The sequence below is a fragment of the Antechinus flavipes genome, chromosome 4 (genome assembly GCF_016432865.1).
Source record: "Antechinus flavipes isolate AdamAnt ecotype Samford, QLD, Australia chromosome 4, AdamAnt_v2, whole genome shotgun sequence".
In the NCBI taxonomy this organism is placed as follows: domain Eukaryota; kingdom Metazoa; phylum Chordata; class Mammalia; order Dasyuromorphia; family Dasyuridae; genus Antechinus; species Antechinus flavipes.
Window position 1 is genome coordinate 473,409,279 of NC_067401.1, and position 25,104 is coordinate 473,434,382.

At 50.4% G+C, this 25,104-nt stretch overlaps 2 protein-coding genes across 8 annotated transcripts in view; both read left to right on the forward strand.

Moving 5' to 3' along the window:
• The window catches only part of LRP8 (LDL receptor related protein 8), an 87,588-nt gene extending 86,092 nt beyond the window's left edge, over window positions 1-1,496 (forward strand). For all 7 annotated transcript variants that reach the window (XM_051999654.1, XM_051999655.1, XM_051999656.1 and 4 more), the window contains one exon: window positions 892-1,496. In XM_051999654.1, coding sequence (XP_051855614.1) covers window positions 892-930 — 39 coding nt within the window. In that variant the 3' untranslated portion in view covers window positions 931-1,496. The remainder of the gene's footprint in view (window positions 1-891) is intronic.
• Window positions 1,497-17,071: 15,575 nt separating this feature from the next.
• Window positions 17,072-23,467, forward strand: MAGOH (mago homolog, exon junction complex subunit). Its single transcript, XM_051999668.1, has 5 exons — window positions 17,072-17,278; window positions 20,900-20,958; window positions 21,096-21,206; window positions 22,500-22,582; window positions 23,237-23,467. Exons 1-5 carry the CDS (start codon window positions 17,191-17,193, stop codon window positions 23,334-23,336), a joined length of 441 nt encoding a protein of 146 aa, XP_051855628.1. The 5' UTR covers window positions 17,072-17,190; the 3' UTR covers window positions 23,337-23,467.
• Window positions 23,468-25,104: the final 1,637 nt, after the last annotated feature.

Here is a 25,104-nt window from a genome sequence, read left to right on the forward strand (position 1 = left end):
TTTCCTAAAATGGGGAGCCCAGAACTGGAGGCAGTAACCTAACCGGGCTTGAGGATGGTGACACGACTCCTTCCTTCCTTTCAAATGTGAGGCAGTCTAAGGTCAAATGATGGCTTGGGCCGCCGCATTTAGTATCTGTTTATCCCCACTGAGGGATCCATTAAAACCCCCGGTTTTTTTTACATATAGTCTAGTTGTACCTCTCCCATTTTGTATGTATGAGTTATTTTAAGATTTATTTAGTTACTTTAGAACATTAAATGTATCACTGACCGTTTTTATCTTATTAGAATTTGGCCCATCGTTTATTATTAGCTTAACAACCATCACCAAAGCAGTGATTTGTTTTGCTTGACCATACCTCGTACTCCAAAGGAGGGATTATAATTCAGGCCGGGCTCTAACCTTTTGAAAATGATTTAAACCCTACCTCTTTTGATCTCATGTTATCTATTCCTCCCAACTCTGTGCCTTCTATGGAACCGGCCTCCTATGGCCTTTTAAAAGTCATCAGTAAAACTATCGAAAGTCTCATGACGTGGGGGCACTTCACCGGAGACCTCTCCCCACCCGGGTGATCCTAACCCATCAGTGACCACATTTGGGTCCCATCTCCAACCAGTTCCAAATGTAAAACATAAGAATGGCATGAGAAGCTCTTTCACATGTTTTGCCCACATATGGGGAGACCGTATCTATATCGTTTTCCGGGCTCCCGTGTCTAATGGGCCAGCCTGGCGGGACCTGCTCCTGTCGGACTTCGGGCAGGGTAGTTCCCATGCTTGAGAATGAGCCTCGGTTTCTTCCCCTGTGAAATGAGAGGGCGAGTGAGGGAGCCGCGGTCTTCCTCAGAGAGACGGGCTCACGCTCTGCCTTGCTTTGTCTCCCCAGCGGGTGGCCTTGAGCCTTGAAGATGATGGGTTGCCATGATGAGCAGCACCCCTCCGTGCCCGATGGGATCGAACACATGCACTGGACTCTTTCTGGACGCTGGATGGACGGACGGACGGATGCGTTTCTTCGCCTGGGGTTTCGCGCGCGCGTGTGTGTGTGAGTGAGAGAGCGAGGGCGTGTGTCTGCGTGTTTGGGATTCTTTTTTAAGATTTATGTTGCGGAAAGGTAACCACAAAGTTATAATGAACTGCAGACATCCAAAGGATGTGAGAGTTTTGTATGTATAATGTTTTATACGCGTCTTACCTGGCTGCACTACCCATAAGGAAGAGCAGAGCAGCCCCTGCTGAGCAACTAACGTGATGGATGGAACCAGACCCGGCCCGGCAGGACAGGAGCTGGCTCACCGTTTTAAAATTATATTTATAGAGGGTGTTTAGGGGGGTTTTGTAAATAAAATGAAGACGCTTTGTGGCTATCCATCAACATAAGTTAAAAAAAACAACCAACAAAACAAGCCCCTTCATGTCCTCCCTGCTCCCCAACACCCCGTCTAGAATATTTATTAACATATTTCACAGAAAAGAGCTGTAAATAATTTAGAGAGGTGAGAGTATTTATTTTGGGGTATGTGTGGCTTGCTGTGTAGAGACTGTGGGGGGGAAGTCAGAAGAAGTGGACCTTTATGGACATTGAACGCTGAAATGCAGAGTCTTGTTTCAAAGCCCCAAAGCCACGTCACTCAATGAGGAGGGTCTGGGATGGATTCGGAGGCGGTTGTGGAAAGGAGGCCGAAGCCCCGAGTGACTCGGATGCTGGAGAGGAGCAGGAGGGTCCTCTTGGCTTCCGCTCCTTCTCCAGGAGGCAGAGTGGGCCGGCGCCCCATCACGGCTGACAAGTCGGTGCCATGGAGAACCTTCCTGGGAGGGGAATCTCTTCCTAAGGCCAGTGTGCTCATTGGGTACCGTGCCAGAAATATGGGACAGAACCCGAAGGGGGCTTGGTTTGTGCATCTGGAAAACAAGGCTTTGGTTAAAGGTGATTAGATGGTTTCCTAGGTCTTTCCTAGTCTTGATGTTCTGTGTTCTAAAGCCTCTCCCAGCCCTGACCTCCTCTGTTCTAAGCCTCCTCCCAGTTCTGATCTCCCCTGTTCTAGGTTCCCTCCCAGCACAGGCAGGTCCTATTCTCAGGCCCCTCCCAGTTCTGACATCCCTTGTTCTAGGCCCCTCTCAACTCTGATACGCCCTGTTCTGAGCCCCCCCCCAGCCCTGACATCCCTTGTTCTAAGCTCCCTCCCAGCTCTGACATCCCCTATTCTAAGGCCTGTCCCAGCTTTGACATCCATTCTAGGTTCCCTCCCCTCTCTGACATCCCCTGTCCTAAGGCCCCTTCTAGCCCTGACATTTCTTGTCCTAAGGCCCCCCAGCTCTGACATTCTAGTGCTCTGAATTCTGTTTTCTATCCCAAAGGCCCTTGCATCCTTGCCATTTTACGTTTTGACAGTCTCTGTTCTGAGACGCTGTTCCACCCTCCCCTTCTCTGAGTCTGTGATTCGGCTCCTCAGCTGGCAGGGTCAGTGCTCTTGTCTGTCCCCATTATCATCATCCAGGCCCCTTGTGCCGCTGATCACAGTATTATTACATAGAGGAGGAAACCTGGCGGGGATCTGTTGAGAACCAGACCATCAATCAATGCACTTATTAAATGCCAAGTGCTGTCCAGTGACTGCCATGCAAATACAGAGAGACGGTCCTGCCCCCAGAGGGCTTATGGTCCTGCCCCTAGGGAACTGCCCCCAGAGGGCCTGTGGTCCTGCCCCCAGAGGGCTTACTTCCTAGTCAGTCTCAGAGCTGGGACGATGTTGGGGCACTTCCTTTAAAGAGTCAAATTTAGATCCTTTTGCAAGTCTGGAGCAGACGTCCCATGACAGGGGGAGGGTTTGTGATTTTCCTTCCAGGATGGCCCTTGTCCAGGTGACCGTACCTGTGTGGCTGTTGGATGTGCTTTTCTCCGTCAGGCACTGGGGCCCTCCCAGACCCGAGGCTTTGTGCAGCACCTCCTTCCTCCCTGCTCGTGCCACCTGTGGGTTGTCGGTGCCCAGGGAGGGGTCTAGCTCTGTGCTGGGGGTGAGGGGGGGGGGGAGATGAGGCTGAAGGAAAGAACCAAGGATCTTTGGAAGGGGAGCTTGACCCTTCAGTTATTGGAGACCAGGAATAATTCTGAATATGCTCAAGACCTTGAGTTTGAATTCCGGCTCCAGTACTTCTCACGTGAGCCTCAGTATCCCCTCTGAAACAGGAAGCAGGGCCGTGATCGCAAAGTCTCTTTCTAGCTCTAATGACAAGGTTATAAATACGGAGCTGGGAGGAATCTCGGAGGTCATGGAGTTCTGCCTTTCTTTTTTCTAGAGTAGGAAACAGACCTTGAGGAGAGGTTAAATGACTTTCACATAAGACCATAGATCTAGAACCATTACATAAGGAAACAAAACCATGAAATGAAAGCCCTTAGCACAGAATCTGGCACACAGTAGGTGCCTAATAAATGCTTGTTTCCTTCCCTTTTTCTTACTAGTTGTATGCCTGGACAAGCCAGCCCCCTCTCTGAGTCTCGGTTTCGTCCAGTAAGGCAATAAGGACAGACCTCCTTTCCTTCTTGGGTGATGTTTGGCTCAGTGAGCATCTTTGCGTACCCTGAAGCACTCTAAAGTGATCGGCCATTATTATTTCCTAAGCGGAAACTGAGGTGCAGAGGAAGTGACATGCCCGTGGCCATGCAGCTCACGGAGCTGAGACGCAAATCCAGGGATTGCATTGGTATAGGGAAGTCCTTTGTTGTAGAGTCCATTACCCACTAGCCCCTTCCTTGCCCTGCCAGCAGAGGAATTAAACCCCTGCTTCTATTCTCCACTGGTCTGGACTTTTATTGACTTTGCCCAATGAGTTACCGCTCCTGCTCACTCTTGTCACCCATTGATCTCATTGACTGGGCATGGCAGGGCTGGGATCTTCACGTACCTGGGAGAGGACCCTGCCAGGCCCTGGGGGTTCTAGACTGTACCGGGCCTGGAACGGCCAGCCACGTCCCACCACCATGGGTCCTAGACCATCACCTGGGTGCCCTGTGTTTATCATCTTGTCCTTGGGACGGAGACCCAGAGGTTTGCAGTTGGCGAGAGTAGGCCAGGTAGAGTTCCTTTCTAACACACACTACTTGAATCTGCCCTTTATCACCAGCAAAATATTCAAGGTTAAGAGAACGAGCTTCTGTCGGGGGCTTTAGAACCTTGAATTTTACATCTGAAGGAAGAATCTTGATGTTCTTCTATTCTGGCCCCTTCGTTTGGCTTGGGGGAAAAGGAGGAGCAACATGGGGGGAGGTGGGTGGCAACAGTCCTCAACTTTAAAAGGCCTGGATTTGAATCCTGCTCTTGCTATCGGTTTTCTGATCTTCAATGCGTTCTTTTCCGAACTTCAGTCCCCTTGACCGAGAACATAGTTGGGCTCCGTCCTTTATAGCTCGGGTCCGAGATCTCATGTATTCTCCATTCTGGCCCTTCTTTGGCATCCTCAGTGTTGCACCAACCTCTCTGTTCCTTAAAGAGCTATGTCTGCGTTGGAAATTTGGAGCAACATCTTTTCCCAAGCATGATGCCAGCCCAGATGGGAAAGCTGGTTGATATTCAAATTTATGGCGATTCAGCCAAAAAAAATCTCCAGGGTTGGGGCAGCTGGGTGGTCCAGTGGATAGAGCACCAGCCCTGAAGTCAGGAGGACCCGAATTCAAATCTGGCCTCAGATATTTAATACTTCCTAGCTGTGTGACACTGGGAAAGTCACTTAAACCTAATTGCCTCAGCAGCAAAACAAACAAAAACCCCACAGAGTTTCACTGTCCTGACTAGTCATTAAATGCTCTAACTACTTCTTTCTCCTCATCTTCCAGCACACAATGTAAGCATCTTTTGCCCCTTTACACTCAGCCCTGGCTCAAGGAAAGATGCCCAAATTGTGTCCCCACTACCGAGGGGTGTGATCCAGAGTATATTCAGTTCCCTGAATTTTGTAGACACGCTGGTGGCTGCCAAAAGCCAAAGGTGTGGAGCGAGACCCCCAAAATTGAAAGGCCTGAGTTCACATCTCTGGTGCTGGTTGCACGGGCGATGCTCGGAATGAGTTCCTCGGGCCTCCGGACTCATCTCGACGATGAGAGCTCGGGGTGAGGTGGCCCTGGCAGTGTCTGCTGGCCATGTTCTCACCCCAGGGCTCTGTGTACGGCTTAGCTGGTGTTTGATCCAGAGCCATGTCCATCCCCAACCCTCCAAGGTGTAGACATCCTTAGACACTCCCTGGCTTTGCAGACATCTCCCTGTTCAATCGAAAGCTCTGTCTACACCAGTGGGAGCAGGGGAGGCCCTCGGCACTTTTCACATCCATAAATCCAAATTCTTCGACACGGGCAAGAACGCTCAAAGTGAGTGGACAGATGTTAGGGGGAAGTCTCCGTGTCCCTCTGAAATTCTGGAATATGAAGAACATGGGGGCTCCAAGGCACCATCGGGAGATGAACCCCAGTCATTGTATTGCATGGTCACAGCCCATCATCTTAGGGCATAGCAAGGAGTCAGCCATCAGTTCCCAGAGTAAATCACTCCTTTCCCCCACCAATGCACAAAGGTAGCGTATCTAAAGTGAGGCATCCATTGTCTTTTTCGACTCCCGTCCTTTGGAAGTCACATGACCTCCAAAGAGGTGACCGTCAGACCTGCTTTGGGTTTCCAGTCCTCGTAGTAAGTCCAGGAAGCCTCTATTTTCTAAGGCCATTCACCATGTGCATGGCCCAGGATCAGCTGGAAACCACGTTGGTACCCATCATTTGACATCAGAAAAAAAAAAGAAAAAAAACATCTGTAAATATGTTTGGAGATGGGAAGGTTTTGATACTTTTTTTAAAACAAAAATTAAGAACAGAAAACACAAATCTGTACAGACATCTTTTATGAAACAAAAAATAAAACAAAAATAAATGTTGTTTGCTTTTAATTGTTGTCAGTTTAAATTCTGGTCCTGGTATGAAAACAATATCTTGTGGGAAAAAAAATCCTAAGTCGTAGAACAGAAAAGGCATTTTTTGTTCGCTCTGATGTTTTTCTTGTTTTAAAACATGGTCCCGGCATTGACCATCCGTCAGGCTTTGTCGGGATGTCGTTCCCGCCTCCCTTCTTGGGTCGCCTCCAGCTCTGTTCATGTCCACGCTCGGTGCCTTTTCTGTTTCAGTTTCTAGCTTGCGGGCTGAGGGACTGAGGAGGAGGGGGGGATGGCTGCGTCGCTGTTGCTGGACTGACATCGATGTGGGGGAACTGCAAACCAAAATGAGGTCGTTTGTAAAACTGCACTCTTTCTACAATCACATTAAACTCATTTTTTTTAATCTGGGAGAACTGTGCCATTGTGGTCTTTCAGTGAGGAGTCTGCAGTGTTAATGGCTCAAGAGTCATTTATTAAGCAGGTACCAGAGACACAAAGCCAGTAGTGAAGCAGGTCCTGCCCTCAAGGAGCTTGCGGTCTCCGGGGAGAGCCATTGTGAACACCCGCAAGTAACCATAGAAGAATACAGGGTCATAGTGAGGAGTGAATCTCACCTGGGGTGTGTGAAGCAACCTCTGGACGGGTTTAAGGAAGTTGTAAATTTGGAATAGGGGAAAATTACAGCTTGACTTTCACCAACATTTGATTTCCTTTGTAAGACTATTTTTAGGCATTTTAAAATGTGATTCTAAGAAGAGGCCCGTAGGTTTCACACCAGACTGACCACCGAGGGGCGCAGGACACAGAAACGGTTAAGAACCCTTGAGCTGCCCTATGGGGGAACGAGGAAAAGCTTCTTTGGTATATTGACAATCCTGGGGCTCATGGAATCATGGGGTCCAGCTCTGGAGATCACTAGCCCAACCCTGTCTCTTAATAGACACTGAGCCTGTGTACAGAATTGCCAAGCTGGGGTGAGATTCAAACCCAGTTCTTCTTGGCGCTAAATCCAGCCCTTCCTGACCGCTCTGAGAACCTCAGTGCTGGAAAGGACCACAGAGATCATCCGTCCTCCGCTGGAAGACCTCCAAGGAAGGGAACCACGGTTCTTCTGGGCAGCACCTCGGACAGCGCCGCTTGGTAGGGAGTTGTTCCTGACTTGGAGCTGCTTCCATCTGCCCTTGCAGTTGCTCCTCATGTAACCCCTTTATTGAAGATGACTATTTTGGGCCTTCCATCCTTCTCTCCTCCAGGTCCTCGGCAGTCCCCACAGGACCCAGACCTTCCTCTTGCGATGTCCTCCGGACACCTCTGCAGTGTGTCCACGGCCTTTCTAAAATGCGATGCCCCAAACTCAGGCAGGTTCTGACTAGGGAAGAGCGGTTGTTGCTCATTCATTTCAATCGTGGCCGACTCTTCGTGACCCTTGGTATTTTCCTGGTGGAGATACTGAAGTGGTTTGTCATTTCCTTCTCATTTAACAGATGAGGAACCCGAGGCAATGGGCTTCACTGATTTGCTCAGGGAGTGTCTGAGGCTGGATTTGGAATCGGTTCTTCCTGGCTCCGGGTCTGGCGCTCTGTCCTCTGAGCCATTGGAGGAACTAATGCTTCCTGGAAGCCGCGCTTCTTTAAGTGCAGCCCCCAAACATACGTTACGCTGTATCCCAATGTTGGCCTTTCTGCCAGAACCCCCAAATTATTTTTGTCCCAACCTCATACTAATAAAGTTGATTCCTTATAGGTTTTACACTTGGAGGCAGTGTGGAAAGGGGTTAGAATCAGAGGGACTAGGTTTGAATTCTGGATCTGTTACTGGTATGACCTTAGACAAGTCACAAATCATTTAGTTTTGCCAAGCCTCAGTTTCTTGTTCTGTAAAATGAGAAGTTTAAACCAATGGCCTCTTGCATCTTTCCCAGCTCTAAAAATATGACCTAAGTCATAGGGCCTCAGTTTGCAAAAATGAGGACATTCAACATTTTTGGACTCTGAGGTTCCTTCCAACTTTAACCTGGTGATCCTATCCTTTGTCCCCATTACCTTTAACCTTACTCCAGTTAGTCCCGTTTCCTGCTCTGTCAAGCTTTTTTGTTAGCACAGTGTCTAGAACAGAATACATGCTTAATAAATTTTCCCTATTGATTATTCCTAATATTGGGAATATTCCCTATTCCCAATTGACTATTGACTGTTTGGGGATAATGCACCCATGCATTAACTAACTTTCCAGCTTGGTCATGTCTGCAAATTGCTGGAGCCTGCTATCTCTGCCCTCCGCTAAGTCTTGGGAATATTTTAAATAGAAAGTGCCTACTATGTGCACAATAGGTGATAGTTATTGGGAGGAGGAACGTTTAGATAAAGCACAATTTTGGGAGCTTGGAGTCTAGAATATCAAGACAAAACATAGCAATGCTGTGACTCGGGAAATGATCAGCTGAGGATACAAGAAAACTACCAGTTCTGCTGAGTACAAGAACGAGCAGGCTAGTAACTGAACTATCTGGAAAGTAAAATGAGCCACCTGAGTAAGAAGCCAGTCTGGTCAAGAAAAGGCTGGATAACCAGTGGTTAGGGCTATTCTAGAGGGCATTCATCCCTTCTAACTCCAGGCACAAAGCTGGACTAAATAAGGTCTTAGATAATAATAATAAGGGCTCTTAGATCTATGACTGGAAGGGACCCAAGAGGTCATCTAGTCTGACTCCTTTATTTTTCAGATGAGAAATTTGAATCTTATAGAAGACAGGTGACACATCTAAGGTCACGTGGGTCATAACTATCAGACAGGATTTGACCTCAGGACCTATGATTCTGACAGCACACTTGTCCCTGCTTCCCACTGGGAGTTGAACCATCATTCTGTGCTTTCAAAAATGTCAGATTGATTTAACATTTATTAAACACTTAATGCTTATAAAACAGTGCTCATCGAGTTCTGAGCTAAAATCCTGACCAGCCTCTGGGAGCTTTTAGGCCAGAGGGGTGGAGGACAGAGGAAAAGACACGTGTACATAGACAGCTCTTACACAAGGCCTGTGGTGCTCCGAGCAAAACAAACTCCAGACAAAGCCCTGGGAGAAATTTCGGAAAGAGGAAACCGGGCTTCTTGGGAGGCAGGGGAAGGCAAAGAAAGAAGGCACATGTAGGAAGGGCATCGATTGGGGCGAAAGATGGCCCCTGAACTGGACCTAAAACCCTGCCAAAAATAAACTCAAGGCAAGGCTGTGAAGAAAACCTATCTGGACATGCTGTCTGGCCACTGGATCACACTGCCCCGGGACCAGCTTTTTTATGCGCAAGCAATTTAATGAGATAAACTGTCTGCCACCAGACAAAAATCTCTACTACCCTTCTTTGGGAGGGCTTAGCATTAAATGGAGTCCAGTTTGTCATCACCATCCATTTTAAAACTTTAGTTGTCGATGTAACCAATGATTTTGAAAGTACCTACTATGTGCAGGGATTGCCACTAGCCTCTGTAGAGGCTGCCTCCTTAACTGGCCACTCACGGGTTAGGTCCCCAAAGGATGTTTGCTACTTGAAGGTTCTAGGGAACCCTGTGGATCCAGACCCCTAAAACTATGACTAATGAGCCCCAACCAATGGGTTTATCACTAACAATGAACCAGCAGGCGTAATCAGTTCAAAGTAAAAACATTAAGACAGGAAAGGAAGAACGGATTGTTGTTCAGTTGTGTGCAACTGTGTGAGCCCATTTGGGGTTTTCTTGGCAAAAATACCAGTAGCAGAAGCTACCAAAGAAGCCACATTTCTCCCATAATCCTGGGGCACCTTTCTGACAAATATTAATTGTCCATCGGACCCAAATTTAATATAATGATAGCAAGGCACATGCGGAGAGAACCCTTAGAGCCAGAGTAATTCCTGTCTCTGACATTGTCCACCTCAGCATCCTTTGGGTTCCTCATGGAGTTTCCTCAGAACTCACTCGGGATTTTCTGGACTATCCTGAAACCACAGCTGACTCTTGTCTGATACTTGAAGCTCTTTAATCCCTGCCCCTTTCTGTGTCACCACGAATAGAGAGTATGTTTCTCATCTCTCTGCTGAATGTACATCAACTAGGTCCAGGACTCTTGAACTGATTAGCTAATTAATGGGCAGGATCTCTTATTGGGCTGTTATGGGAGCCCAATAGTGGCTGCTAGTGGCTGCTGAGGATCTCATTCTGACCAGCAGAATAAATCCCTTCATGGGAGAGGATGATGGATCCAAGGGGCCTGAGAGGCAGGTGCATCCTTTGACCTCCCTCTCCCCTCTTGCCTCCCGTTTATTTCATTCCCAATCACAAGCAACATCGGCATCAGTAAAGGCTGATTCACAATTCCTTCAAGTGTGTTATGATTCACAGCTGCGGAGGCTTTCGAGAATGACCGACCCAATAATGGTCCAGTCCCCTTTAACCCTTTACAGGCTTTTTGGGTTTCGCACTTAGGCATAGTCCTTAACATTGGGCAAATAATCCTGGTGCAAGAACTAATAGCCAATGGAGAGAGAAACATGGGCTTGGTGGCCCCAGGTATACTGAGAGGGGTACTGGGTCATTTTGATGTGATACAGCTTCTCAGCTGTATTCTCAATAATTTTAAGGTCCCCTGACCTTAGGGGCTTCCGTTCTAACAATATCAGTGATTCTAAATCTTCTGGCTTTGGAATCTGCTCCTGAGGCTCTCTGATCTAAGAATGCTCTTGTTCTGTCAATGATTATAAAAGTCCTCTGGCCTAGGAATATAATAATATTTCTTCCCTTTATTTTAAGGAAGATATAATGGGGTTTCCTGAGACTATTGCTCTGACAATCTGTCTCTTAATGATTTCAAGTCTTCTGGCCTGAGAATAGTCCTACAAACATTACTGTCTGTTGGTCAGTGATGACCAAATATTTCTAGGCCATAAAATTAGCGTAGCAATGACATGAACAGGATAAATGGGCCTCCTTGCTTCTGTTTCTTTGCAAAATTCTCTTGGAATTTAGCCCACGTCAGTTGGCGTTACAATCACAATAACCTTTGCCCTTGCCTTGGAGACGGGTTCAAGCCTGCAAATTCTTTTGAGACACTTTGCCACACCGGTCCGGGACCCCCGACCTTTTGGGGTCCCTTCCCAACCTCAACAATTTGAAAGCACAGTTTAATGTGTTACATAGAAAATTGTTATTAAAAGGAGAAAAATGCTGTATGTGTCCTAGAATGACCAACCTTGTAACATCGTCATTTTATTTTCCACAATCAACGGACACGTGACCCTGATTACCTGCAGCTTATTTCAAGAACTAATCAGTCGCTCATCAAGTTAAAGAATGAGAATGGTGAAAACTGCCCTTGATCTCACAAAAATAATATCCTAAAGAAGGAAATGAGGTGGAAATGACTAAATAAATACTAAATAGGATGAAAATAACTGTATAATTCCAAGATGGATAAGCAGTGTAAATGACCAAATACCATCTGTAAAGCACTTAGTACAGTGGGTGCTTAATAAATGCTTGTTCCTTTTCTTAAATGGCAGGTAATCTTGAAAGGAAATTTACTAGCGGGAGAAGGAAGGAGGGCAAATTGTGAAAGACTCCTTGTGGAAGGTGGGATCTAAGCTGAGTCTGGAAGGAAACCAGAGACATGAGGGGGCAGAGATGGAGAAAGCAAGCCAGGTATGGGGGACAAGCAGTGGAAATGCAGGAGATGTGACCATAAGGTCACCAAAAGTGGAGTATGAGGAAGGAGGCAAAGGGCAGGGAGGCTCAAATGGAGGAAGGAGCTGGATTGCGAAGGGCTTTGAACACTAACTGGACGGGTTTATATTTACTCCTCCAGGTAATAGGGAGTCACTGGGGTTAATTGAAAGTGAGTGAGAGACATGGTTAGAGCTGCTATTTGGGAGGCTCTGAAGGAACGTGTGGGAGAGAAGAGGTATCGGGCTGCCTACCCCCTGAGGGTGAAACCGGACAGTCTGCCAGGAAACGGATTCACTTCCACTGAACTGTCTTAGGAAGACTCTAAGGATGACCTGGCAAATAAGGTTCTGACACCGAGGTCCTTCCTGGAGCCGAACCACCAAGCACGCTAACGGCTGCAGAGAGCGCAACCCCGATGGGCGGCCACACTGTGTGCTTGCTCACAAGGCTATTTTACAGATAATCCACATAAGGCAAACACATGGAGGTCAGAAGCGATTCAAGGATATTCTCAAGGTCCCTCCGAAGAGCTCTGGATCCAATTGTGAGACATGGGGGACACTTCCACAGGCTGCCCAGGATCACGTGCCCCCTTCCAAGAAGATGCTGTGCTCTGTGAGCAAAGCAGAAATGAATTCGTTCCAAAGAAACGTGAGGTGCATAAATGGAGGTGCACCTGTGCATGTGAGGTGCATAAATTTAGAGCCGCCTCCTCCAGATGTTCACATGGACTTTGTGCCTGACCTGCCAAAGAGCCTTCTGAGCTTGTCTTGGGCCGATCGATCACAGGCGGACACTCTTCGATCCGCCATAGTGATGTCATTTTGGTTCTCTTGGTGTATATGGCACAAAACTATGACTATTTTTGCACAGACTGGCAGAGGAAACGGGACATGATAGAGGAAGTGGGGATGGGGGCAGGGAGGAGGAGGAACCATTATCATTTCCCATCTTAATGAACTAACGATGGAAAATCCCCCAGCTAGCTCACGTCCTTCTGGCAGAAAGCAAGAAAATTAAATGACCACAAACCACCTAAAGCGGTCGATCACATCCACTGCTGTAAATACAGCTTGTTGACCTTGGACAAGAGAAATCTGCCCTCTGTCCTAAATGGTGACTTCAGCTCTGCAGTTTTGTCGAGATGGACATTTTTCACAACGGTAAAAATATTTGATGACTAGGGAACGGCTCTCATTGTAGTCACTGCTGTGTGGCAGATATTCCTTCCAAAAGCTCCCCTTTTCTCCCCTGAATGATTCCTCCTTTCTTTCTTTTTCTCTCCCCTTGCAGAAAGGCCTTTTCTGTTTAAGGTAAATGTTATTCCTGAGTTGCAGCAAAAGGCTGCGTCTGAATTTGTATGCTAAGCAGACCCCAGCCTTAGGAAACCCAAATGGGAAACGTGAAGCCGTGCTCAGCAGTTTCTTTAGCATGCTAATCCATCTCTTTGCTTTCAGTTTGCCCTCCTGCCTGATCCCACCGTCCTTGGACCCTCCTCTCCCTGATGGTTTCTCTCCGGAGATCCCATTCCTCCTCCCAAGCTTGGGACAGGTCCTCCACTGCAATATTCTATGTTTGGGACAGGCTTTTTTCCTTGTTCCATCTGCCCCGGATCTGCATTTCCTCCCCCCCCCCATAGAACTCATATATAACTGGTCTTCCTGACTCTACAAATATTGGGTTTGGGGGTATTATTTTAGGAAGAAATAGAACCATTATGAAGGCAGAAACCCAATGGGGCTGTGAATATTAGGAGATTGGAAGGCAGGTCTAGGAGTCGGGAAGAGCTGGCTTCCTAATCTGCCTCTGAGACAGGTTAGCTAGCTAGAGGCAGCCGGGATAGGGGATTGAACTGGACTCAGGAAGACCTGAGTTCAAATTCAGCTTCAGACAGTGAATGTGTGACCCCAATCACTTCACCTCCCTTTGCCTCAATTCCCTTGGTTGTACAATGAGAATAACAACAGCATTTGCCTCAGGCTACTATGACGATCAAACAATAGTTGTAAATTTCCCAGCACAGTCCTTCCCTTGCTGAAAATGTCTCCTCAGTTTACAACTGGGGAAACTGAGGCCCAAGGAAGGAACTTGGGGTCTCACAAAGCATTGTTCTGATGTAAGGTGTACAAAAGGGGTTGAATGAGCAGACCTGGAGAGTGTTCCTTCCTTAATGGATCAGGCGGTCGTTTCAGGAGAGGCAGAGAGCCCCAGGGAGCTGAGCTTGGTCCTGAACTGTTCTAACCGAGTTCTCTCTCTCTCTTTTTTTTATATTCATTTTTATTTTTTTAAAAAATAATTATAACTTTATTGACAGAACCCATGCCAGGGTAATTTTTTACAACATTATCCCTTGCACTCACTTCTGTTCCGACTTTTCCCCTCCCTCCAACCCCATGGCAATCAGTCCCATACATGTTAAATATGTCGCCGTATATCCTAGATACAATCTATGTGTGCAGAACCGAACAGTTCTCTTGTTGCACAGGAAGAATTTCTAATCGAGGTCTCAATATCAGTTATGCGATGACAGATTTATAGATAAAACAAAAGCAAAAGAAAGCTAGAGAGCGGACAGAATATGTCTCATGTCAAAAATCCACACGAGGCTAAAACAAAGCTGAGAAAAGTAAAAACTCACAATTGGTTTGAAACCTGTGATTTCATTGATGGAAGGAGCTTTCTCTGCTAACAGTTTAAAACCATAAGTTGCCAGGGCACTGAGAATTCAAGTGATTTTTTTCCAGGGTCACATAACCAGGATGTGTCCGAATGGGATTTGAACCAGTTTTCCTGGCGATGAGCCTGGCTCCATTATGTCAAGCTGTGGGATGGGGATCCCTGTGGCTTACCTGTGTCATAGAGTTATTGTAATGATTCAGTCTTCGGATGATTGATAAAGAGTAGCTATAATCATTGTAAGTATCAAATGAGGTGACATTTATAAAAGCACCAGCACAGTGACTGGCACATGGAAGGAGCTTCAAAATCCTTATTCCCCCACTTTTCCCCCGATGTAGACATCTACTACAGTCAGCATCTGCAGGTTTCTGAATAAATGGAAAGGAGGCCAGGGAGGATCCAGCTAGTTTTTGAAGACCTTGTGATTTTTACAGAATAACATGTTTAAATGATGCCCTTCGATCCCACAAGGCTAAGGGGGAGTGGGAAGCCTTCTTTGACAGGCAGTCAAAAGCTGCCTGGAATGGAAAATGAAAGGCTAGCTTTGATCTGGAAAACATAAGGAGAATCTTGGCCTTCGGGTTCCCCTTCTCTCAGGGGAGTGAAGGGATCGAACATTTATCAAGCATCTACCAGGTTAGATCCTATGCGAAGTGTTTTACAAACATGATCTCATTCTACTTCCTCCAGCCTTCCCACTTTCTTTGCACTAAGCCAAAGCTGAGAAGACTCTGGGAACATGTTTATAGCTCTATAAGGTACCACAGGCTAATGCTCTAATGCTTTCTGTACTCTTCTCCATTCCTCCAGGATAACCAACCTTTCTTATTTTGCTGCTATTATTCCTTTTTTTTTTTTTCACTTGTAGCTCACCCAGAATCCTTTGAAATTTACTCATCATTAATAGTCTGGTGATTGAAGCCCCTTTCATCCAACTTCCATCCAGAAACAACATGCAGACAAACTAGGAACAAACAAGATACAGACAGGATAAAGGGGGGATAAACTCGAAGGGAAGGCACTGGCATTAGGGGGGAAGGGAAGGTCTTCTTGAAGAGTTGAAGGAAGCTAGGGAAACTAGAAGATGGAAGTGAAGGAGAAGAACGTTCTAAGGATGTGGGACGGTAAAAATGCATGGAGTTGAGAGGAGAAGCCAGTGATATTAGTTCACAGAGTACAGTAGGGGAAGGGAAGGTGGAGTAAGGGGACTGATTGAGCCATTACTCTCCAGTACTCTCCAGTTGATCCAATACTTCTGCCTATTCAACCCCCTTTGAATACAATTCATTAAAACGATGCCTCTTGAGACCTCAAATAACTTCCCTGGGCCTCAGTTTTCCCAGCTGTAAAATGAGGAGGCAATCTCAGCCAGGGAAGGGGATAAACATTTAAAAGGCTGGAAAAATGGGGAGAGGCCAGCAAGGAAGGACTTGGAAATGCCAAGCAGAGAGTTTATGTCTGATCCTAGAGATGACAAGATGGGGTTGGGTGGGTGATGGGGTCAGCTCTGGGCTTTAAAGAGATTACTGGCGTTGCTGAGTGATGGATGGATTGGAGTGAGGAGGCACAAGGCAGGGAGCCGGCCGGCAGACTGTTCTACGGCAGCGGATGTGAAGTGATGAGGGCAGGTACCAGTGTGGTGACGGTGTCAAAGGAGAGAAATGGGCAATTGTAGGAGAGATGCTCACGAAATCACCCCCGGACTTCGGGTTTGGCATTTGGTTACAAGAGTTAGAGAGTTAAGGATGAGAATGGCATGAGGTTTGAGCTTAGGTGCCTGGACAAGGAGAGTTTCCTTGACAGGAGCGGAGTTAGGAGGGGGTGGGAGGTAATAGGTTCAGTTTGGGACATGTTAAGATGTCTATGGGAGACCCATTTCAAGATATCCGCCAGGTGATTGAAGGCGCAGGGCTGAAGGTCAGAAAAAGGTGAGGATCTGAGTCATCCATGTAGAAAAAATGAAATCTATGGAACTGATGAAGTCATCAAGTGAGAGAGTGGAGAGGAAGGGAGGGGGGTGGGAACAACCTGGATAAATCCCAGGGGAGGGTGTGGGAACAACCTGGATAAAAGTCCAAGATAGACGGGATTAAAACTGTCCCAGAAACCCAGAGAAGCGAGAACAAAGAGAAGGGCCCGAGGGGTCGTGCCAGAGGCCGCCGCTGATCCAGGGCAATGAGCGTGGAGAAAGGGCCCCGGTCATTTGGGGGAGGGCGGCTTCAAGTCGGACTTGGAATGACAAGCCGAGGGCGGGGAGGGAGGCTCTAGTGTACACGCCTTGTCCGGGAGGCAGGACAGCGCGCAGGGAGGGACCGCCGAGTGGGGCCCGTGTTTGGGGGCTGTGATGCAGGTGCAAAGCAGAGGGCGGGGGGGGGGGGGGGGGGGGAAGGGGGGGGACAGAAGTGAGCACCCGCGGGGAGCGGTTCGTGGGCGTGGAAGCGGAGGCACACGGGTGGGGAGGGCGAGAGCCGGCCCAGACCCTCCGGCCCGGGGAGCAGAGGAAGGCCGTTCCTCCTCTGGTGGCAAGGAGTGGGTAGCGCTGGAGGCGGGTGGGGGATGCTCGGGTCACAGACATCCAAGGTATCCCAGGCAACAGATGAAGGCCAATGTGAGATTCCCAACTGCGCATGCGCCTCCCTCCCCCTTCCCCCCCCCCCACCCGGGCCTAGCTCGTGGGGCGGGGTCAGGTCGGTGAGAGGAGAAAAGGCGGGGCCAGTCTGAGAGTGGAAGGGATGGGCGAGGCCTCGGGCTCTGGCGGGCGCTGGCTCGTGACGTCAGTGCCGCGCGCCTCGCGGCCTAGGCAAAATCGGCGCCGGTCAGGTTAGTGCAGGCGGCTGTGCGGGCCCCGCTCCCTCCGCGCGAACCCCAGATTCAGGCCCGGCTCGGCTCGGCCATGGCCAGCGACTTCTACCTGCGCTACTACGTGGGCCACAAGGGCAAGTTCGGCCACGAATTCCTGGAGTTTGAGTTTCGGCCGGACGGTGAGGGCAGGAGCGGCGTGGCCGGGACGGGGGGGCTGGGCCGGGGGGCCCCAGGATGCTGGGGGGGGGGTCAGGAAGTGGGGGGGGGCCGCGCCGGGGAGGATCCTGGGAGAGGGAGGTGCGGGAGAGCCGGGAAGTCCGGGGGGGCCCGGGATGGGAGGGCCCTGGGAGAGTAGGGGGCCGGGCTGGGGAGCCCAAGCTCGAGTTTCTTAGGGTGCTGACAAGACCCCTCCATGGGCAGAAGGGAGGCCCTTACCCCTTCGCCCCCTGGTCGTCGTGAGCAAGCAGAGAAAGTGCCTCAGTTTCCTCTTGTGTAAACGGGGATGAGAATGCCCCGGGTCCCGGGGTGGGGGGCACGGAGACGATGCGGCTGAAGTTCTCTGGCTCCCTTGCAGCGCCCTGGGATTGGCCGCTCTCAGCCGGGCCCCTCCCCGTCTCTCCCAGGCCGTTTCCTGCTCCATAGAATGCACTCCCCTGAGGGTCGGGACTGTTTGGTTTTTGTCTTTTTCCATCCCCGGTGTTTTACATCCAGCTGGAGCTTCATAACTGCTTGTGTAATGATGGGGAGCTGGTGCCCCACTCGCCGGTGCCCTTCCTTGGTCCGGCATTCATTCATTCGGTGCTCCCTGGCAGGATGTGCTTGGCAGAGGGCCCCGACCCCCTCCCTGGCCGTGCCCCCCCCCATCCCCTGGAGTGCACCCTGATGCCCGGCTTCTGCCACTTGTCTGAGAAGAGTTTCCCTTTGCCATTCAGCAAGCAGTGCCAGGCCTGGGCGGGCACGGGGACAGCCCTGGGCTCCAGGAGAGGCCCTTCTCCCCAGGGAAATGTATTAAATTCAGTCAATGATCAGCTCATGGCTGCGGCCTCTTAGAGAGCCTTTACCCTTCCTTGGCGAGCTAAGCCACTGTTGGCCCTTCCTGGCTGTGAGAGGTTCGTGGGGTAAAGAATAAGGCCTTAAGTTGTCACTGGCCATCTTATAGACGGGACCCAGACTGGGGAACCGACTTGGCCCAGGCCATAAGCAGGAAATGTGGGGCAGGAACTCGGATGCCCCGGCTCCCGATCGCTGTCTTTCCATAAAAGCTCAGGGGGCGCTGCTTTGTTTGGTTTGTCACTCGTTTGGTGATTAGTAACCTGCTCAGAGTCCGGTGACTTACATTGTCTTGTGGCACTTTTTCCCTTTGCTTGGCTTTTTTACATATTTGACTTGAACTATGACGTGTCCGAGGCTTGGAACCTTTTCTTCAAACGTGTTTTATGTTGTAACACTCGTGCCTGACTTGCCCCGGTCACTGAGGAGCAGGAAGCAGTCGGGATTCAGAGCGGGGGGTTCTGGCTCCCAGTTCAGCAGATTTGCCTTGGTCTTCTCCCCTTGTGCCTGACGCAGGGGGCTGCAGGAGGCAGGCTCCCTCGGTGAACATTTCTAGTTTTGGTTTTACGACCCACCTGCCGTAACGGAGGGATAGACTAGAGAGCTCCACGGCCTGTATGTTTGATGTCTGTATGGGATCCGAAAAAAAAAAAAAGTTCTTTAACTAACAATCTGCCACACCCAGAGGGCTGGTGCCTTAGAATTAATAGCCAAATCCGACAGGATTGGATTCGTGGGTGCTTGAGTCCAAAGCTCCAGCTCTGTCACTAAGGAGCAGCAATGTGGAGCCTGTCACGTTATGCTCTGATGCTGCTGCTGCTTCTCGAATCTGAGGTGAAAGGACGGGTCTGTACATGAACAAGGAGTCCCGTCCGCACAGGCGACAGGCCGTCGTCCATCCTTTGCTAAAGTAACTCTGATGGAAACCTGTGAGCTAAGATTTTTAAAACGTGGAATCCTACCCAGAACCTCGGAAATCAGCTTTCCTAAAATCTAGATTGCCCGTGAGACGGTGCTCGAATTTCCGTTCCTCATCGGAGTCTGAACTGGAGCCGTTAGACACTTTCTCCCAAGGCTCCCATCACTTTCATTCATTGACCTGTTCCTTCTTGTTGATGAACATCAGATCTAGAGCATAAATTCTCTGGCTTATTTGCCTTTTGAAGGATGAAATTATTAAGGCAAGTTAAGAAATGGATTTCTGCTTGGGCATAATGTTGGAAGTCCCCCCGTTGCTATCATAGGATAGCCCCGTGCTAGCTTCTGCTCCATTTCTTCTACTTCTCAGCCTGCTCTGGTGTCCTGGAGACTCACCAGTGGAAATCACCGATGGCTGGGCCAGACAGCTCCTGAGGTCCTAGAGAAAAGGGCCACCATGCAGGAAGTAGAGCAGCCGCAGAGACAGTGAGAATTCCAGAGATAGAAATACAGGGACTGACAGGGACCCAGGGGCTGACAGGGACCCAGCGGCCTCGGCTGCTCCCCCCACGGGCGTCTTTGCTGATCTTCGCGTGATCCCAGCCTGGCTCTGAGTTTCTCCTGTGGTGCTGTTTTTGTAGCCACAAAGCCGCTGCCCACAACATCCCGGCTCCGTAGCTCGACAGCCGGCCTTAGAGGTGGGGAGCCGCTATCTGCTTTTGGAGAGGGAGCTCTACCCTGGGATTTCCAATCCTCAAGCAATCACACGTTTCAAAAAGACCAGCTGAGAGACATGTCTTGCTCCTCTCCGTGCGTTTCTGCCCCTATTGCATTTGCGGGAAGGGTCTCTTCGTGGGGTCAGGCCCGGTCCTTCTTGCCGCTCCTCTGACTTTTGTGTGTGGGCAGCGGAGGCCACGGGTCTGGCTGTGGCTTTTGTCTTCTGGAATTTCTGAGGGTCTTTGCTGCTGCTCTTTTCCCAGCACAGCCCCTAGCTTCTCTCAGGGAGCCTTGGAGCTCATGCAGTGCAGCCACCGTGTCCTCATCGAGTGCCCCTGGCCTCTGCCCCTTCCCAGACGGATTTGAGCCAAAATCTCAAACTCAGCAGCTTCCCCGCTCCCTCCAATTGCTCCCAGTTTTGTCCAATGGGACTAAGCAGAACGAGTCATTCCTTCTTCCCATGATGTCTTTTTTACATTTAATACAAAAAATTTTTTAAAAAATCTACATTTAATAATACAGTTTGCTGTATTCTTTTTTCCACTGTAAGTTTGTCCCTCTGAATGTTAGTCATAAACATTTATTAAGCGTCCACCTACTGTGTGCCAGGCACAGAGCCAAGTGTTTGGGATACAAAGAAAGATAGAATAGCAGGCGAAGACAGCGTGCACTCAGGATAAATAGGGGATAACAGAGGGAGGGCCCTGGAAGTAAGGGGCCTAGGGAGGCTTCCTGGAGAAGGAGGCATTTTAGTTGGAACTTAAAGGCAAGGACATCAGGGATTGGAGTTGGGGGGAGAGACTTCCAGGCATGGGGGCAGCCAGAGAGAATTCCTGGCACTGAGAGGTGGAGGGTCTTGTTCCTGCAGCAGCCAGAGGCTGGGGTCATTGGCTAGAAGAGACAAGGTGGTGAGTCAGGGGGAAGAGGACGAGGAAGAGAGAGAGGGCACGAGAAGTGCTTTGAATGGCAAACGGGATTTTGTAGATGATCCTGAAAGTGAGATCAACCCCAGAACCTGGGGAGGGCTGGGTTCGACTAAGGCCGCTGTGTTTTACCAGGTTTTTTTCTTTTCTTTTTTTTTTTTTGTTACTAAATGTGATTTTTACTCCTTATAGGCAAACTGAGGTATGCCAACAACAGCAATTACAAAAATGACGTCATGATCAGAAAAGAGGTGAGAGCCTGATAGGGCCCTGTGGTTCCCAGGAAGCAGAGGGGTTTCATGGGGAAAGGGGGACGTGGCCCCTCATGGCCCAGGGTCTGGCCGCCGTCTGCGGCCGGTGCAGACTTTGTTCTCGGGTTCCCTTCCAGGCTTACGTCCACAAGAGTGTGATGGAGGAGCTGAAGAGGATCATTGACGACAGTGAGATTACCAAAGAAGATGATGCTTTGTGGCCTCCGCCCGACAGGGTGGGCCGGCAGGTGAGGGGGACAGGAGGGAAGGGGGGTCTTCAGTGAGTGCAGCTTTTTATAGTTTCTGTTTTTTCACTTTCTTTGTCTTTATCGGGGCAATGAGTGTGAAACACTCCCTCCCTGCAAGCAGCTTACATTTAACGGTTTCTGTCAAAGTACTATAGGGGAAATAATATTTCTTAAAGAAAGTAAATACAGGCAAGCACAGAGTGGTTTGGGTACAAGGTGGTTTGAGAAGCAGGACCACAGTGTCCACCGAGGGGATCCAGAAAGGCTTTTGTAGGAGATGGTGCTTGAGCCGGGCTGAAGGGAGAGGGACGTCTGTGGGGGCAGGAATGACGGGGGGGAGGGGGGTGAGTGGGAGCACGTGGGAGATATCATGGCAGGAAAGTGACAGAATTGGAATGAGGGGGAGTCAGAGGTGACACAGCAAGCCTTCGGGGCTGGAAGGGGGCAGAGCTCTCAGCCCTAAGAACTCGATCTGTCTTTTGGACGCGTGGGATTCTAATGGCACGTGCATGTGGCGTAAGCACTTGCTGATGCTCAGAGTTGTCTGCATATAGAGGATAGTTGAACTCACGGGAATTGACGGGGTCCGGAAGCGAGGCCGCAGGGACCCCCACCCACTTATGTACCACCTCTCAGTGTAGGAAAATGTAATTGCCAAATTAATGTTGGTCCATGTTCACTTCTGGTTTTCAACATAGACACCAACAAGTTCCCCAGCATTGCTCCATCTAACGGGCATTTATTTTGGTGAAACCATTCTGTAGAACACAACATGAAATTATTTAAATGTGAAGAAACCACCACGATTATGGTCGCTTTTTTCTTCTACCAATTGACTAGTATTTGGATTGGAACCGGTCTTAGAGACCATCTGGTTGCAATATTGTAGATTTGGGTCATGATGGGAGGGATTACTCTAATAGTCCCATTTTTCAAGCAAACTGAAACTGTGCCATAGAGATTGGCTTATATTGGGTTATATAAGCAGCAAATGACACAGCCAGGATGTGAACCCGGGTCCCCTGTTTCTAAAGCCAACTTTTCCCCCTATTTCATGCTGCCTCCTCCCCCTCATTCTGTGAAGAAATTAGGCTCAGATTCCGCAAATGACTTTTGCCGTTGCTGCTGGTATGGCTGGGCCCACGGGCCAGTCCTTCCTGACCTGAGCCTCGGTCCTCCCCGCTGGGAGTCACTAGGGAAGCCTGGCTTTCTGGCTTGAGTGGAACCAGGCAGGGTCTGGACTCAGAATAGCATATTTTCTGATATCTTTTTTGCTAAACCATTCTCTTTCAGGAGCTTGAAATTGTGATTGGAGATGAGCACATTTCCTTCACCACATCCAAAATCGGCTCCCTTATTGATGTGAACCAGTCTAAGTACGTCTGTAGCACTGCTGCCGGGGGGGGATGGGGGGGTGAGCGCAGGTGGGGCAGCCGGGCAGGGAGGAGGCCAACCCCTGCCAGCTGCAGAGAGGCCAGCGGTCCTTCCTGCTAGTGAGACACTTCTACCTTCTCAGTGCTAGGGAGAGTACCCGGGAGGAACAGGTGATGGTCTGTGCGCCCATCGCAGGCCAGGGGCCACTAACAGGCCTGCGGGGGGAGGCCTTGGGCCCTTCGCTGTGCATGACTGTGGGCCACCCGCTCTTGCTGCCTGGTGTTACCCTCTGGCTCTGCCCTAGAACGGCCTGAGCTCACGCCACCCCCACTCCTATCCTGCCCCACCCAGACGTGCCCCCTTTAACTGCATTGTGGCTTCAGGACCCAGGCCTGGGGCTCTTCCCCTTCCATGCCACAGTTGTAACTGTTTGTCACCCATGACTGTTCCTGCAGATCTTGGGCCCCTCCCCTCTATAGGAGCAGAGTTACTGTTAAACATAAAGCAGGAAGTGGAGGAGGGGGATCGGGGGGCACAGGCCGAGGGCGGGCGGGGCAGCTGCTCTCCAGGACTCCCTGGAAGCATCCTCAGGAGCTCTGGGTGGGTCTCTGCCATCGCTGGACGTGGAGTCTAACGTGCCTTTCCTTGTGTCCTAGGGATCCTGAAGGTTTGCGAGTATTTTATTACCTGGTCCAGGACCTGAAGTGTTTAGTCTTCAGCCTCATTGGTTTGCATTTCAAGATTAAGCCCATCTAGGCCGGGCTGTGGTTTTCCATTTTTTTTTTAACTTTTTCTGTGTGGTGTCAAACGCCTTTTGTGTAAGCTAGGAAAATATTTTTTATATGCTGTATGAGGGATTGTCTTTAATAAATATGTGGGCGACTGTAGCACTCGTTTACTCCCAGCCCTGCACCGGACTCACTTCCCGGCTTGGCCCTGGCAGGCCGCAGGTTCTAACAGCAGCTGACTTCTGGGACCTGCTCTTGCTCCCCGGTGGGAGAGGCGGCAGTCTGAGGAGCCGGGCTGGGCACTCGTGCTCCTTATCCAGGAAGTCTGCTCGGCACTGGCCAGTGGTCAGGGAGTGAGCCCGTGCTGGGCCCACTGTGTGCAGCCCAGTGCGCCAGGCTCAGGGAGGGGACCAAGGGAGCCCCTCTGCAAGGCGCCGAGGCCGGTGCGAGGGAAGAAGGCACCAACGGAAACACCTCCAGATGATGCTACGGCTGCAGAGAGCTGCAAAGGGGCAAGTCTTCCTTCAAGCCAGTCCTGCTCCTTGTGCCTCCCCAAAACTGAGCCCCCTCCTCTGGGAGCTGCGTTCCCAACCCCACCACAGCCTGTGTCAGGCTGGATCCCACTGGGACTGGGCTCAGGAAGGACCCCCGAATGGGCTCTGAGTTGTGAACAACCCTGGGCTTTTGAGCCCCCCTTCTTCTACCTATTGGACACAGCCGGTTGCCACCTCCTCCCAGAGGGCTTCCTTTGGCTGGTTCACAGCCTGCCCTTTGACCCTGGCTGAAGAGATGCTGCCCCTCCTCCCCCCAGAGATGATGCCCTGCTGCTCCTCCCTTTGGGGATGCCGCCTCTTTCCATAGGCTGGCCATTCCAGAAGTTCCTCCAATCTGTGAACTGAGCCAGTGCCCTGAACCGCAGTCCTGCTGGGCATTCACCTCAAACTTCACGGGGCCCCAACTGAAATCATCATGTTCTCCTTCCCCAGCTCTGCCCCCCCCTCCCCCCCTTGCGCCTTTCCCCGGGGCTCACCTCGCCCCCTCCCCAGACTGCTCCAGTGCCACCTCCCATGACATTTCCGGTGTTTTCTCCGCCCCCAGCGAAGTTCGGGGCCTCCACACCTCCAATCCTGCAGGGACCGTTTTCCCTGCATCGCCTCCCTTTCCTGTGTCCAGGCCCCACGACTGCTCCAGGTGACCCCAAACCCTCCGTGTCCCCTTTGCCACGGGGTCGAGTCCACCTTGCCTTGGTCTTGCAGTCGGCCCCAGCACCCCTTGGGAGGCCCGGCTGCCCCGGGCTCAGGCTCTGGGAGTCACCGCTGGCCAGGGGCAGGCCCAGCCTGTGCCAGACCTCGGTGAGATGCCCAGAGGCCGCTTTCACTGGCCCGGGCTCATGGGGCTGCCGCCTCCGAAATCATCCTAGGGTGGAAGGGACTTGTCCGAGGTGAGAACCTCAGCGGCGGCGGGGGGGGCAGGCTTGGCCCGGAGGCGGCTGTGCCCATTTTGCAGATGAAGAAGGGCAGTGATTTGTCCTCAGGTTTAAGATTTGCCGAGGTTGTGAATGGACATTTCTTGGGCGTCTCTCGTTCTCCCACCGAGCCACGACCTCTCCGAGCCTCAGTTTCTCCCTCTGTAAAACGAGGCATTGGAGGCGCTTAGTGCCCGGGGCCCGAGGGCCGCCGAATGCTTCAGGACAGACGCCGGGGGTTTGAGCCGCTGGAATCGACGAGATAATTACTGGGGGCTTCGGAGACCTGCGGAGAACTTCCTTTTTCCAGGGGAGGGGAAACGCCTCTCCG

Coding starts and splice junctions, on each gene's coding strand:
- MAGOH (XM_051999668.1), top strand. CDS start 17,191: ATGGCCAGCGACTTCTACCTGCGCTACTACGTGGGCCACAAGGGCAAG. Junction 17,279..20,899: donor GTTTGAGTTTCGGCCGGACG/GTGAGGGCAGGA, acceptor TACTCCTTATAG/GCAAACTGAGGTATGCCAAC. Junction 20,959..21,095: donor ACGTCATGATCAGAAAAGAG/GTGAGAGCCTGA, acceptor GTTCCCTTCCAG/GCTTACGTCCACAAGAGTGT.